General features: G+C 34.3%; 1 protein-coding gene across 7 annotated transcripts in view; it reads right to left on the reverse strand.

Annotated features, from left to right (window-relative positions):
* STAG2 (STAG2 cohesin complex component) overlaps positions 1 to 16,689 on the reverse strand; it is a 133,834-nt gene that overhangs the window by 70,513 nt on the left and 46,632 nt on the right. For all 7 annotated transcript variants that reach the window (XM_081808290.1, XM_031038203.2, XM_006742503.3 and 4 more), the window contains exons 2-4: positions 10,962 to 11,105; positions 7,708 to 7,786; positions 2,521 to 2,685 (exon numbers count right to left, since the gene is read on the reverse strand). In XM_081808290.1, coding sequence (XP_081664416.1) covers positions 2,521 to 2,685; positions 7,708 to 7,786; positions 10,962 to 11,005 — 288 coding nt within the window. In that variant the 5' untranslated portion in view covers positions 11,006 to 11,105. The remainder of the gene's footprint in view (positions 1 to 2,520; positions 2,686 to 7,707; positions 7,787 to 10,961; positions 11,106 to 16,689) is intronic.

Below are 16,689 nucleotides of genomic sequence, written 5' to 3' on the forward strand. Positions count from 1 at the left end.
TTTATTTATTTGACAGAGAGAGAGATAGCGAGAGCAGGAACACAAGCAGGGGGAGTGGGAGAGGGAGAAGCAGGCTTCCCGCCAAGCAGGGAGCCCAATGTGAGACTCGATCCCAGGACCCTGGGATCATGATCTGAGCCGAAGGCAGACGTTTAACGACTGAGCCACCCAGGCGCCCTATAATAACTATTTTATTTATTTATTTTTTTTAAAGATTTTATTTATTTATTTGAGACAGAGAGAATGAGACACAGAGAGCATGAGAGGGAGGAGGGTCAGAGGGAGAAGCAGACTCCCTGCTGAGCAGGGAGCCCGATGCGGGGACTCGATCCAGGGACTCCAGGATCATGACCTGAGCCGAAGGCAGTCGCTTAACCAACTGAGCCACCCAGGCGCCCTATAATAACTATTTTAAAACCAACAGCCAGTCTTATACTTATTCTCACCTATAATTACTGAAATAGGTATATCCTGGGATACAAAAAAATGAATAATACACAGTCCCTGATCAAGAAATTAATGATCTAGAAGCAAATTCAGACACATGCATACCAATAATACAATATATTAAGTGCTATAATGGAAAGAGAAGAGTAAGAAATATATTCAAGGGGAGAAAGAGAGCCCAAGAATGCTTCTCAAAAGAGTGACATGTGATTTAAGTCAATCTTATGTGATATGGAAAGAAGGAAAGAAGACTATTCCAGGCAAAGGGAAAAACAAAAAGAAAGGTGAGGGGGTGGAGGGTGGGGCTGAGGCAGAGTACATACTGTGGCGGGGAATAGGAAGCACACCATAAAAAAAATCTGGGCTGGAACTTTTAGATAAGGCAGAACTGTTGGAAGCTTGTAAACAGGAGACTTCCTTGATCAAATTTCTTATTACCAAGATAACGCAAGTGGGAGTATACAAAACAAACTGGAGGTAAAGAGTCCATTCAGGGAAATCAATGGAGAGATACTGTGGACATTCCACTTTTAAGGGTGAAAGCACATTTAGAAATAGAAAAACAAATAACATAGAGGTACAATCTTAATATATGACAAACCATAATCAACATAAAAATAAGGAAAATGTTCATTCTTTAAACACTGAGATACCATTAACAAAAAAAATAAATACAAAGCTAAACCCTCACATTTTCTATTAAAAATTTTTGATGAGCCAAAAAGTTAAACAAAAACCCTATAGACTAGACAAAAATAGAACAGCCTAATTAGCTGTAGATATAAGTTGAGATTTCTGATGTTAACAAAAATGAAAGATATCAAAAAAAGATTAATGCATTTAACAACTTAGAATAAATATTATAGAGAAAAGTATAACATAAAAATAAAGTAATGAAATGGTATATATAACATAACTGAAAGAATTTATTCCTTTGATAAAGTTAACCCAAAATGGGAACCAGAGAACCAGAGAGAAGGGGATAACTTGTTAAATTAGGGAATGACTAAAGAAACCATAGCACCATAATATAATATTATTTTTTAAAATATATCAAATGTATATATGAAATAATAATTTAAAACATTAAAGAAATAAAATCCACACCCTCATCACAACTATATAAAAAGCAAACCATGTATGAATAAATGAAGGCAAATTCAAATTTTAAAAGTCATGTTCCTCTGTACAATTGGTAATAGCTCAAAACAACCAACAATTTTTATTTTACATGTAAAAATGCGGTTTTATCAGTCCCAACTGATACTTAAAATTTATTTACAAAGCCATACATATTCAGATAAGTCCATATTTACAAATAAGATTTGCATTTGTTACTCTTAAATAACAGAAAACTTAAATAAGGCTAGTTCTCCATAAACCGCCCATGTGTACCCTTTTTGATTAAAATTAATTCTCTGAAAACTATTCCCCATAGCTTTTATAAATTAAAAAATAACTTTATTAAGCATGCATATTCTTTTGAGTATAGTGTTTATTCAATTTTTTTTAAAACCGTATGGGTTTAGCCTCCACTGTAAAGCCTAAATGCTTCTATTGTCATAAAATTTTGCAAAAGAAATAAAATTAGGATGATGTGACATGGATATGACTCTCACTTTTCACTCTTCTGCTAAGAAACAGCACAAGTAATAAACTTTGTAATAGACAACAGTGATCAACATAATTCAATTCACTAAAGTGGATAGTGATTATATTAGGTCACTCAACCAAGAATTCTATATGGGCAAAGGACTTCATATTTTAATGGCAGCCATATAAATTCAGGGGAAATTGAAACCTCATAGTTTACATCAGCATATTTTTTGAGCAAATAACTTTTTATTATATGCCATTAAAAGAAAATAATGCAGGAGAAAATGACTCAAGACACAGCTTAAAGGTCTTATGTCTGAACAGACAGATCCCTAGTTTTCTGAACTTTGTTGCTTTTTTTCTAATAAGCAGTGTTAGATTTTTTTTTTAAATGCAATTAGAAAACTCAGGGATTTTATACAACTCACTGAAGTTTAAAATGTACAAATAAACTGGGAAGAACACAATAAACATTACCTGCATAGCACTCTTCCCCATTTTAACAACTTCAAACAACATCATGTTTTCCACTCCATTCTGTTGGTGATGACCATTCATTCGGTTTGGACCAGAAGGAGGTTTTCCTCCACCATTTCCACCTTTGCCCTTTTCTCCTGGGCCCTTTTTGCCTTTTTTACAAGTCTGCATAAAAATACAAGTTAATTAAGTTATTATCATTATCCTTGAAAATTCAAAATAAAACTACAGCAGAAGCAGTTAAAAGGGTACATAATTATAACATGCCTAAACCTGACCTAAAGAGGCATACCATACACATGTCATGATAAAATGATATGGTTGAGACAGCTTCTTTGTGGCATCAATTTTTTCACTTATAGTATCAGACACCTCACGTAACACTGTAGTAAGGAGCACAGCCTCTGCAGACTGACAGACTGCATGGGTCCAAATTTTTATTAGCTGAGTGATGTTGGGCAAGTTACTTAACCATACTGTGCTTCAGAGTTTCTAATTTGTAAAGTGAGTATAAAACTGTGCCTACTTCATAGGGTTGCTGCTTTAAGGTGCAGACTGCAGTGCGCAGCAAGAATAACAAAACACTTTATCAAATAAGTAACTCGTACTTAGTTCAAATTTTTAAATTTTATCTACTGTTAGTCTTATAAATTATTGCAGTGCACTGACAAAGGAATTCTAAAAAGTATGAATAGGTGTATCAACCTCATTCTTATTCTGGATAAATGAAGGAGAATTCAAATGTAAAAAATCAATCATGGAACACTTCATCTAAAACTAATGATGTAATGTATGGGGATTAACATAAGAATAAAAAAAATAAAATAAAATAAAAAAATCATGTTCCTCTGTACAACTAGTGATAACATTTATTATGAAAATTCAGTTAATGAACACTATGGAAATGAAGCCCCTTTATAAGGAAGTTGTCAATACTGGGGAGTGGGGACTTCATAAATCAGTGAAAAGGTTGCCTACATGCTTCAGTTATAAAATACTTCCCACAGCCTTTTAACTTGTTATAGAAAAGCAAGTCATTCCCTAACTCAAGAGTCCTCATTTCTAAAATGTCAGAGTTGTATTAAATCTTTACAGATTAGAATAGATGATTTCTAGGTCTCTTTTCAACCTACACATTTCTATGATCTAGAGCAAGGATCGGCAAACTTTCTGTAAAATACCAGACAGTAAATATTTCAGGCTTTGCGGGCCACCACATTCCATTTCTGTCATATATTCTTTGCTTATTTTTACAACGCTTTAAAAATATAAAAACCATTCTTAGCTCATGGGCAGTATAAAAACAGGCCATAGTTTGCAGACCCCTGGTCTACCGCCAGGTCTACAAACGTATTTCTACTGACAGCCTGTATGTTTCTATACTTTGTTCGACAGATGGTCCTTCCTCCTTCCTCAAGAGTCCAAAATGACCCTACTCTTAACAACTACTTCAAACTCCTTCCTAACAACTGAAATATATTACTTGTTAATTTACATTATTTTGTTAATGAGATTCAGTCTTTGTGAACTTGTCATTAATTCTTAATTGTAGAATAAAAGGTTATTGTCCCCAGTAAAAGGAATTTCAGAGATAAGGGTGAAAGAAAAGATCAACTACAGAGAGTACACTAGGATAGTATAAAATGTTAATGTTAATTAAATGGAATTATATATTTGCAATTTATCTATCATATGCTTCAATATTCCTGTTGGTATGCAAAACTAATTAGTACAATTAAAATGGCTCAATGCATATGCTATGCTAGAAAAAAAAACAACGTGGAAGGAATAATACAGGAAGTACAAGAAGTAAACATGCTAACCTGGGCACAATCTTGTAGATTAAAAACATCTCTAAAGACTATGGGTGGAGGGCGCCTGGGTGGCTCAGTTGGTTAAGCCTCTGCCTTCAGCTTATGTCATGATCCCAGAGTCCTGGGACAGAGCCCCACATCAGGCTCCCTGCTCAGCGGGGAGTCTGCTTCTTCCGCTTCCTCTGCCCCTAACCCTGCTTCTGCTCTCACCACCTTTTAACAGATGTGGGCTCAAATCCTTTAACCACTGCACTTCTCTGGACCAGTTTCCTATCTATAAAATCAGTAAGTTTTCTAATTCACAGAGTGGTTCAAATATTAAATTAGAGAACATATTTTTAGCACAGTGCTTGGAATATACATAGTATAGTGTCAAAGCGTAGTTACCATTATTATTATAATAAATCATTAATCTGAGCCCTAATACCTCATTCATAGCAGTGACTATACAAAGTTAAAGTGTGGCACAAAAACTTTGGGGAGTCCTCTATTCAGATGCCACTGTGAGTCTTGTCCCAACCTGTAGATTAAATCAAAGTCAAAAGTATATTTTCAGTTTTGCAAGATGGTTGCAGAACAAGAAAAATTGGTTTTCAAATGAATAACCATATACTACCCACTAGAATTTGGCTGTCTTTGGACAGTCATGAGTTAACATTTTATTCATTCACTTTTTCTGTCTCAAAATTTCTACGTTTTAAGAGACTAAAAAAGGATATGAAATTATGAAACATGGATTATGTGAACTCTAAAAATATATGCCAAGGATTAGTTAAATAAATTATATTCCATACATAAAATGGGATGCTCTGACACCATTAGAAATGATAGGAAAAATTCACTGATAGGAAAGCTGCTTACAACATACTATTAAGTTTTAAAAGCAAATTAAACAGTTTGCATAGTATGAATCCATTTAAGTAAGATTCTATGTGCATGTTTATAGACAGGTATATGTACAAAAGAATGCTCATCAAAATGTTTAAAGAATATCTTACCTCTGCTGTGTGATAGGTTTACAGGGAAATCTACTTTGTTCACTGTACATTTCTGTATTATAGACTGCTTTTTCTTTTTTTTAAGACTTTGTCAGAGAGAGAGAGCACAAAAAGGGGGAATGGGAGAGGGAGAAGCAGGCTCCCCGCTGAGCAAGGAGCTCAATCCCAGGACGCTGGGATCATGACCTGAGCCAAAGGCAGATGCTTAACTGACTGAGCCACCCAGGCGTCACTATTATAGACTTTTTAAAAGTAAATGTGTCGGCTCAGGTCATGATCCTGGAGTCCCGGGATCGAGTCCCGCATCGGGCTCCCTGCTCAGCAGGGAGTCTGCTTCTCCCTCTGACCCTCCTCCCTCTCATGCTCTCTGTCTCTCATTCTCTCTCTCAAATAAATAAATAAAATCTTTAAAAAAAAAAAAAAAAAGTAAATGTGTCAGGGTGCCTGGGTGGCTCAGTCGGTTAAGCACCTGACTCTTGATTTCAGCTTAGGTCATGACCTCAGAGCCATGAGATCAAGCCCCGCATGGGGCTCCATGCTCAGCGTGGAGTCTGCTTGAGATTCTTTCTCTCCCTCTCTCTCTGCCCTTAGCCCTGCTCATGCTCTCTCTCTAAATAAAATCTTTAAAAAAAAAATTTTACAGGGCGCCTGGGTGGCTCAGTTGGTTAAGCGACTGCCTTCGGCTCAGGTCATGATCCTGGAGTCCCGGGATCGAGTCCCACATCGGGCTCCCTGCTCGGCGGGGAGTCTGCTTCTCCCTCTGACCCTCCTCCCTCTCGTGTTCTCTGTCTCTCATTCTCTCTCGCGCAAATAAATAAAATCTTAAAAAAAAAAAAAAAAAAAAAAAATTTTACATAAATAAATGAATAGATAAAAAAATAAAAGTAAATGTGTTGTAAGAAAATATAAATCCAAAATTCATTTGGGAAGGAAAATGGTGAACAAAAACAAGTCATCTTTTGCACACTGTATTTACACACATGCACAGAGTCAAATGTACTTTCCAAAACATCAAAATAATTTAACAATTCACCAAGTAATCCAGAGTCCTCAGGCCATGCATTCATATTCTAAATATGCATTCTACTGACTCAGAACCTCACTTTGTTAGTTTTTTTTTTTTTTTTAAGTTTTATTTATTTAAGTAATTCCTAGTGGGGCTTGAACTCATGACCTGGAGATCAGGAGTCGAGTGCTCTTCCAACTGAGCTGGCCAGGCGCCCCTTACTTTGTTAGTTTTTATCCTTGACATTACTTATAAAGAGTAAAACTCTTGTCAACTGTAACCTATTTGACTTAAACTGGTCATAGGTTACATTTTTTGGATGCTTTAGAATAAGAAATTTTATTTTTGTTTGCTTTGCTTTATGTTTGACTACTCATGCGTAAATAAAGCCAAAAGAATATCACATTGTGCTTAGCATACTGTGCTTTACAAAATAAACTATTAGAAACAAGTGTTGGTGAGGATATGGAGAAAAGGAACCCTCATGCACTGTTAGTGGGAATGTAAACTGGTGCAGCCACTGTGGAAAACAGTACAGAGGTTCCTCAAAACATTAAAAATAAACTACCCTATGATCCAGTAATCACACTACTGGGTATTTACCCAAAGAATACAAAACCGCTAATTTGAAAGGATATATGCACCCCTATGTTTACTGCAGCATTATTTACAATAGCCAAATTATGGAAGCAGTGCAAATGTCCATCAACAGATAAATGGATAAAGAAGATGTGGTGTCTATATATACAATGGAAAATTATTTAGCCATAAAAAAAAAGAATGACTTGCCATGTGCAAAAACACAGATGGAGCTAGAGAGTAAGTCAGAGAAAGACAAATATGATTTCACTCATATGTGGAATTTAAGAAACAAAGAAAAAAGAGAGAGCGAGACAAACCAAGAAACAGACTCTTAGAGAACAAACTGATGGTTACCAGAGGGAGGTGGGTGGGGGCGATGGGTGAAATAGGTGATGGGGATTAAAGAGTATACTTATCATAACAAACACTGAGTATGTATAGAATTGTTGAATCAATATATTGTACATCTAAAACTAATATTACACTGTATGTTAACTATACTGGAATTAAAATTAACTTAATAAAATTTTTTTTAAAAAGAGTGCTGTATTATTAATTTCAACTTTACAGTAGTGGAAAATAGCTAATCAAAAGATATTTGACCTAGAAGCCAAAGAAACCATATGCATTCAGAAGGCTTACCATACCAATCGGGGTTGGGGGGGGAGCACTTTTAAAAGACAACATCTGAGACATAACTAAAACAGCTATATTTTATATGTACATATGCATATATGTATACAAATGACCTTAAGAACCAAAATAAAGTTATATATTCTGTACATACTTTTCCTTTGCCTTGTTTTTGGTTTTTTCCTTCAATGTCTTCAAAATCTGTGTCAGAAGAAAAATGTGTTTCTGACTCCCTGTGACAAAAGATAAGCAATTATTTAAAACTTTCCTTAGAAATATAGGTGGAGTTTCTAATTTTTGCCATATTTTCTAAAAGAAAGGCTTGGTTAACTCTTTACAAAACTCCTTATTAGCATTAGATATAATTAAGATGCTTCCCCAAAACATCATACCATAGCATATTACCAAACATAAAATTACATAACAAACTACAAAACAATGATCTAAAACAAACAAAAAAAACTAAACATTTTTTATTTTCTTAATTTTTAACCAAGACATAAAAACTTATAATACCAGTGGCTCTCAAAATTTTAACCCTAGGAACTGTGGTGTTCTATTGTAATGGCTGGTTTCATTTTCTGATTCAAGACCATGGAATTCAGAGAAGACTGCATTTTAACACTAGGAACTGGATGACCTTTACTAGGGAATTTCAGTAATATTAAGAATCCTCTGACCACTGCTCTCTCACTCAAAAAAAATATTTGTAATTCTAAGTATAACTACACAAAACATGTACTTCTGAAAGGATATGTATAAAACATTTTTACAAACTAAACCATTTGAAATACAAGAGGGAAATGCTAATTGATCAAAATCCTTTATGAGGTAAAGAGGTGGTACACTACAGTCAGGAGAACTGTTTCTAGTACTAAGAAACTGTGATCTTAGACAAGTGACAACCTCTCAATCTTTTCATCTATAACAATGTATATGCAAGAAAGAATGAAATCTCTAAAGTCTCTTCAATCTCTTCCAATATGTAAATCTATAATTCTAAGAAGTTGTCCCTTATTTTGCAGTAGGTGGGGTGTTTTATATAATCTGGATTTTCTCACACGTAAGGAAGAAGACTAATTTAAATACACAAGTGTAATGCTTCCTATATATGCAAACATGGTCAATCTACCTAAATAGTGGTAACATACCCTCATTTAAATGCTGAAGGCAAGGCATACTTGAAATTTGGGTCATAATGGATTTTAGAATTGAGCCACACCCATAAAAGATAAAAGTTTTACCACTTCAAATATGTAATCCTAGTGCCAGTTTTGCTTAAAACGAATGGAATCAAAATGCAAAGCTATTCTTTCTAAAGCTAGTCTTCTCTAACTAGATTTCTTCTATTTCCATTTTTATTGCTAAAATAACCAGCTGTCCAGAGGCTATGAGGTAGAAATACTTTATATACCTATAGTAATAGTTAAGGTGCTAGCAAGGAAAAAAATTACTATTTATAGCACTTACCTACAATGTAATTCAAACAATGTATTGAAGATAGTGGCAATCCTAACTATGTCCTATAATGTTGTGAGGAAAGGGCCTATAAGAAGTACCATTTCCCAAGAGTTAATGCACCAAAACCTGAATGACTACTGTAATATTAACCCTGAAACTTATGCCTGTTACATCTTAAGAAGATTATGGTCATCAATATTCTATACAGCCTTGCAAAAAAAAAAAAAGAAAATGTTTTTAAGTATCTTGCTGTATATAAGTAATACTTCTTTCTTCCCAAGACATTTGTGGGACACCAGCTCTCTTAGATCCGTAACTGCTATTAAGCCTGCAAACAATCACTAGTCTTCACAATATTCCAATGGCCACAGAGTAATCACAGGCTCAATTACACTCTTAATCCGCATCTCCAGGCTATCCCAACTAAAAGAATGAGCCACTAGAGGTTTGATTACTAACTGGAAAACCTTATGAAGAAAGCTAAAGTGAGTAATCAGGATAGGAGTCTAAAATAACCCCAACCAGAGAAGAAATATTCTTGAAAGTCTGTCTGTCTCCAATGTTTTCCTCTGCTTTTTAGATCAAAAGAACACCACCACCTATCCCAGGTAAAATAACCTATGCTAGTATGTTTATGGAGCATACTAGGTTAACCTTTTAGTGGCTTGAAATTTCATGAGTCACCTATCATATGACTGACTCTTCCCCTCCTTTCTCTTTACCCTGCCGTCCATCTCACATACCCAACCAAATACTGTCTATTCTACCTCCACCACATCAATTCCCTCTTATCCATTATCCTATTTCAGGCCTTAATTACTTGAGATATTCTAATAGTCAGTAGTCTAGTTTATAATACAAACATTCTTAATTGTCTCCAATCTTAATTTTCATAATTTTATAATACTCCAACCAAAAATTTTTTCCTCAGACTATCCTGTATCCTCCCTCTAACAAAAACAAGAAATTTCCCTCAAGAATCTTCAAACAGAGTCCATATACACTGGGATTAAAATCACATTAAAAAGCATACTTCGAAATATTGGCAATATACCAGTAGACCACCTTAGTCTCCACGGAAAATAATAAAATTATTTTAAAAATGAAAATCTATATAAAGCATCAAAAGTAGACACTGGCTACCATTGTACAAAGGTATCTATCTGAAGTTTTCAAAATTTTTAGCAACCAAATTATTTTCAAATCAAGTGTTATAAAAATTCCAACAGCAAATGCAGTAATGGTGTATATGTGTATAGTTAAAGGGACCCAAAGGCAGTTTAAAGGTTCCTTTTTCACTGAGGCACCTCATGAAACTGCAGCTTAGTATGAAAACCACTATTACATACAGTAGCTCAAATTCCTTCCCACATCAAATACTAGAGAGTAATTAGAATAAAAGTTGAAAAAGACGTAGAGGTAGCTTTTAAGACAAGAATAAAGAAAATACCTATGTCGAAGTCACTTTATAGACCAATAAGCATGTAATTTGTTTTTTTTAAAAAAATATATATATGGATAGCATGTCCAACCCTCCCAGATTTGTTTAAGCCTATTATCAGTGGATTTTATAAAAGAAATCTGGTATTACACCCTAAATACTACTATGTGGTATATATTCCTTACCAATGAGGACACTTAACTTTTTAAAAATTTCACGGCACTCCCTCAAAACAGTTAGTATTGTAAAACTAAATATGGATTCAAAGAACTGCCCAGCAAAATAATAAATTATACTGTATCTAAATTAAAAAATAAATTTAAAACATAGTACAAAAACACCATGGAATCACTGTTACAGAAACCAATGAGCACTGATATAAACTGTTTCAAAATATACATACTTATATCTTATATATTAGATCTTCTGCAGAAATAATTTTAACTGAAGTTGATATATTTCCCATTTTGTGGAAAAGGATTTAAAAATTTTCATAATATACTTACTGTAGTAGATTAAAATCAGTTGGTATTTCTGGAGCTGCTATCATTTCTTTATCATCTTCTGGAACACCTCAATGTCAGAAATATATTCATAGATTTACGTGGGTAAAACAATGGTTTGCTTCTTTCTTCTAAGACAAACAATTCCTTTAAGGGAAGGGATGCCGTATTTATTACCAACAAATGAAAAATATTGGGAAGGATATCTATACTCAAAAACTAAATTTCCCAGGGCCTGCTACTGTCCTTTAGTAAATAAGGATTTTTTTTCCCCTTGCATTTAACTGTTTTTCTTTTTTAAGATTTATTTATTTATTTGAGAGAGAGTAAGCAAGTAGGGGGAGGGGCAGAGGGAAGGTGAGGAAACAGACTCCCCGTTAAGCGGGGAGCCCAATAAGGGGCTCGATCCCAGGACCCTCAGATCATGACCTGAGCAGAAATCAAGAGTCAGACGCAGTAGGACGCTTAACCGCATGAGCCACCCAGGCACCCTGACTGTCTTTTTTAGATAATGGATTTGTTATAAACTGCTGCAGTCCCACAACAGTAACAACAGATACAAAGAAAAGCCCTTGTATTATAATTATTTTTAAAATTTGTTATGATTCTCGCTCTTTGGTCTTAGCCACAGAAACAAGATGCTGAAGGGAAATAATCACTGGAAAGTACTGCCGTTAAGACACACACTGTGCCACCACTGCGGCTCTAAGGCCTACCACCTTCAGAAGTCGACCTGTGGCAAATGTGGCTATCCTGCCAAGCCGAAGAGAAAGTACAAGTGAAGTGCGGAGGCTAAAAGACGAAATACCACTGGGACTGGTCCAATGAGGCACCTAATTGTAAACCGCAGATTCAGGCATGGATTCCATGAAGAAACAACACCTAAACTCAAGAGGGCAGCTGCTGCAGCATCCAGCTCATCTTAAGGATTTCAACAATGAGTCAAGTAATAAATCTTCTGATTTTAATTAATAAAAATAAAATAAAGTAAAACTTCATTATGATTCTCTAGCCTGGCTTAAAAAGACATATGCCCTAAAAAAAAAAAAAAAAAAAAAGACATATGCCCTAACTAGGAACTCTTTTACTGGTCCTAAAATCCTCATGACAAGTTTAAACCATAATACAAGATGCCTGAAAATTCTACAGCTTTTTGCTGATGATGTACAGTACAGTTAAAAGGAGCTAGCTAGGGGTACCTGGCTGGTCATGAGTTCAAGCGCCACGCTGGACATAAAACCTACTTAAAAAAAAAAAAAAAAAAAAAAAGCAGATTCTTCTACACTAGAAGAAACATACAGCCCAAAATCTTACTCATTAATAAATAACCATGATAATACCACATGGTTTGAACAGGGAAGGGGAAAAAAAGGTTAGCTCTGATCTACTCCTTTAAGGAACTTACAATCAATTTAAATACCAATAATGTCATATGGACAACAGATGAATACCATTCATGACCAAAAGAAGTTTAGTTTGGCCATAGGAAGGATATTATTTCTGGTTTTGAAGGTCCAAGATGCAGTTCCTGAGAGAAAGATCTAAAAGCAAATGACAAGTCTATAACAAAAAAGAGAAAATAGGTGGAGTCTGAAGCTCTTAATCTTGTGTATAACTTTCTTTTATAATTTTCTTATGTTTTCCTTTTATTTCCATGTGACTCTAGTACTTGATGGCTATCTAAAGAAAAAGCAGGTAAGACTAAATATATGCAATTAATAATAAATGTTAAAATATCACATACTAACTTCTAACCTCTCAATAAAGACATTATACAAGAAACTGATAATTCAATTTTTCCATTAATTTTTAAGATTTTTAAAAGTAATCTCTACACCCAACCTGGTGCTCAAACTCAACCCCCAGATCAAGAGTCACATGCTCTACCAACTGAGCAAGCCAGGCGCCCCATTTTTTCCATTAATATTAAATCTCTAAAAAACATCATAAATGGCTAGTAATATTCAATTAATAGAAATTCAAAATACTGAATTTCCTAGCTCACTCTAATTAAGCTACCATGAACAACAAAATAATGAGGTAATAGGACAAACAAGAACGAATAATCCACAAATCAAGACCTGAATAATCAAGAGTGGTCTATACCACCACTTCGAGGTTTTTTTTCTGAAGAGTACTGATATTATAAAATCTTTATTTAGATATGACTGTTAGAATGGTCTTCTCATTGCACCAAATCATGGTCCCAGGACTGTTCTCCTCTAAAACCACTAATTGTTAATCTGTTAATATTCGTATTATAACTGAAGGAATTATCTAAATAGCACACAAGAGTTCTGAAGCTTGCCATCACATGTAGGATACACCCTAGACTCCTAAAAATCCCAACTTACTAAAAAAAAAAACTATTTCTTAAAAAACAATTTTGTTTTTTATAAGGGAGCTGGAGAAGTATAGAGCTAATAAGTTCTAACCAACATGTCAGGCAATCTAGATGGCAAGTTGGAAATAAAGTGCTTGTTTTGTCTGCCTACCTGCAATGCCCTCTACCCACCCCTCAAGCATTTTATAAAACCAAACTTGCTGCAATCCTTAAATATACAATTTTTTAAAAGTAGTTCATAACTATATTCTCCTAAGGGACATAAAGAATGCATCAGCTCTGAAAAGCAGAGAACACCAAATAAAATAAGTATTATGTGATACACTTTTCACCTTCCTCTAAATAGCACATTTCTAGTGTACAAGTTCTGCCAGGTCAAATTATTTTGTTCAGTATATAGGGCATATTAACATTTATTTGGTAATTAGAAACCAAAGCAAACACAAAAGAAAAATGGAATTTATTAAGATGTGAGTCTCCCAGACGAGGTGTCTGTATTTCAAAAAGAAGTATCACGACAAGGTCTAATAGATGTAGAAAAAATTATTACACTGGCCAACTCCCTATCCCAGTTAAATATTTGTTTTAAGGAGTTTCTAAGTATTAAAAATCCATTCAACCAATTAGAAATATCTACCATGTACCAAACACAGTGGTGAACAGGAGAGATCCTCGCCCTTATGGAACTACTTGTACCAATAAACATGAAAATGTGTTTCTACAAGAAGGCACTTACCTCTATTGCTACCTAATATTATTAAATATAAATACTAAACTGCTTGTATCTGAGTTTTTACTATTTTAATCATTGTCTAAATAACCAATTTGCCACCAAAACATTTCTTCACAGCTCAGAAGATAAGTTGCTTTGTACTTTAGAGGAGGAGAAGCAATGGGTAAATTAGCATTGGGGTTTTTTTAAGAATGTAAACTTTATATGCAGGAAAGGCTATGAATTTTTTTCCTTTTAAATGTCTACAGCTATATATAAATACAATTTGGTTACCACAAATATTTACATTAAAAAACTTATAAACAAGGTCTTTAAATATACTTAATACCATTTGTCCTAAGTTGGAAAACCCAAAACTGTAATAATATGTAATGTTCAAATAAAAGTATGAGTTTAGGTTACCACAAATATTTACATTAAAAAACTTATAAACAAGGTCTTTAAATATACTTAATACCATTTGTCCTAAGTTGGAAAACCCAAAACTGTAATAATATGTAATGTTCAAATAAAAGTATGAGTTTAATGATCAAACTCACCACACCATTTCTGGCCTACTATAGGTTACTAATTTTTTAAAAAATATGCTCAAAGATCACAAGGTGGAGCTCTCACCTAGTGTCAAGGAAAAACTGAGATTTTTTTTTTTTTTAATCACATGTACCAATTCTCTGCAACTACTATAGAAGAGTTAACATTCCAAAAGCTTTGAAAGATAAATCATAGAAATGAAATTTGCTTTAACTCTCAATCACTATGTTCCTTTTGAGAAAAAATATATCCAAAAACAATTAGCTTTTATTTCTCCTCACTGAAAACTAAGTGAACACATTTGTAGATAGGCTGAATATACTTTAAAACCACTTCCTTAGGCTCAAGTGTACAGTATACTGCCATTAAAGGTTTGTTAAATACATTCATATATAATTATTGAATTAAAAATGGGTGATTATATATTTTTAATTCTATACATTAAATTCAAGTAAACGCTCTCAGCAGCACTGCTTTTGATATAAACAGAGATCTAAAAGCTAAAACTTGTTCACCATAACTTTTTCAAATTATCTATAATAAATATGTTTATGGCCTGTTACTCAGTTTACCTTACATGTTTAATTCAGTAACAAAAAAGCTTTCTTCTCTCACTTCCGAAAACAAGTTGGACACCAATTACTATAACATATAAACACAAACATATAAAAAAATTATATAGTTATGCTTGCATCTTTAACTTCAAATGACTTGCTAATTCATTAAAATCATCCCCCGAAAAAGTAAAAATACACAAAAAACCTGTTTTTCTATGATAGTGTTTAAAAATCTTAAAGTAATTTTGATTTTTTGGTAATAAAAGAATTAACTGTTTCAAAGTTCTTTTAACTCAATCCCAAGTGGTCTCAAGATAAAAAATAAAAAGCTGCAAACCAGAGAGCCATCACTAACAAGGTCCCTCAGAACCCACATATTATTAAGGAGTGAGGGAAGCACTTAAAGTAGCTAGGTGTGTTATTTCCCTAAAAATGCAGAAATATTCAGCGGCTAACAGCCAGCAAATTTAGCACATACAAGCATGCTAATCTATTATCTTAACACTCCTTTACACTCCTCCCAAAGGATTACATCCTTCTATCTATGAGAATCACATCCAAGAAATATATATAACCTGAAATGCCACCATCACTATAATACAAACACTTGAAAGTAGAACTATCTAAATGTCCAGCCATATGTTAATTTATGGTACAAAAATGCAATCAATAGAAAACTCCTACAATGAAACTATGATGACTGTAGCAACATGGGTCAAGTTTGATGCATCAAAGCCCTATATTAGGATGCAGTATTATAACAGAAAAGCAGCAGCAAAGGAGAACAGGTAGCATATCAGGGTGGTAACAATGTAGGTGATTTTTACATTTTTAATTTACAATTTTACTGTTCGTATGGAAAAAGTAAATTATGAGGGTGGAAATGTATTTTTTAATGTCCTCTTTTAAAACCTCAACTACCTGAGGAATTATAAAATATCTCTGCTGGTAAAACCTGATTTATTCATATTTCAGGTCCATAATCTCATAAAGTATCTACAAAAAGTGAGTGCTATCATAAAATTATCTTTTTTAAAAAAGTAATCTCTACACCCAACATGGGACTCAAACTCATGACCCTGAGATCAAGAGTCACATGCTCTACCAACCGAGCCACCCAGGAGCCCCCGAAAAACGATCTTTAATCATGTTCATCTACTCAAGATTAGCAGGGAACAAAAACTATGAACTCCTGACAAGACCCATAGGCATGCTCCTTTTACTGGCCTATCTACTTAGAAGACAACAGGAAGAAGTCTGTCATTTAGGTTGAGATCATGAAATGTTAAAAGGTAAACATAGTTCCTACAGTAGTACATTTAATCAAAACAGCAAGTTATTATCATTCCTTACATCAAATGATAGGTGGCAACTTTGAGTACATAGTTAAGAAATGAAAAGCTCACCAAAAACACCAAAAAATTGTTATATGTAAAAACATACATTCAAGGGGCGCCTGGGTGGCTCAGTTGTTGAGCGTCTGCCTTCGGCTCAGGTCATGATCCCAGGGTCCTGGGATGGAGCCCCGCATCGGGCTCCCTGCTCCGCGGGAGGCCTGCTTCTCCT

The sequence above is a fragment of the Leptonychotes weddellii genome, chromosome X (assembly GCF_054177405.1).
Source record: "Leptonychotes weddellii isolate Sample4059 chromosome X, ASM5417740v2, whole genome shotgun sequence".
In the NCBI taxonomy this organism is placed as follows: domain Eukaryota; kingdom Metazoa; phylum Chordata; class Mammalia; order Carnivora; family Phocidae; genus Leptonychotes; species Leptonychotes weddellii.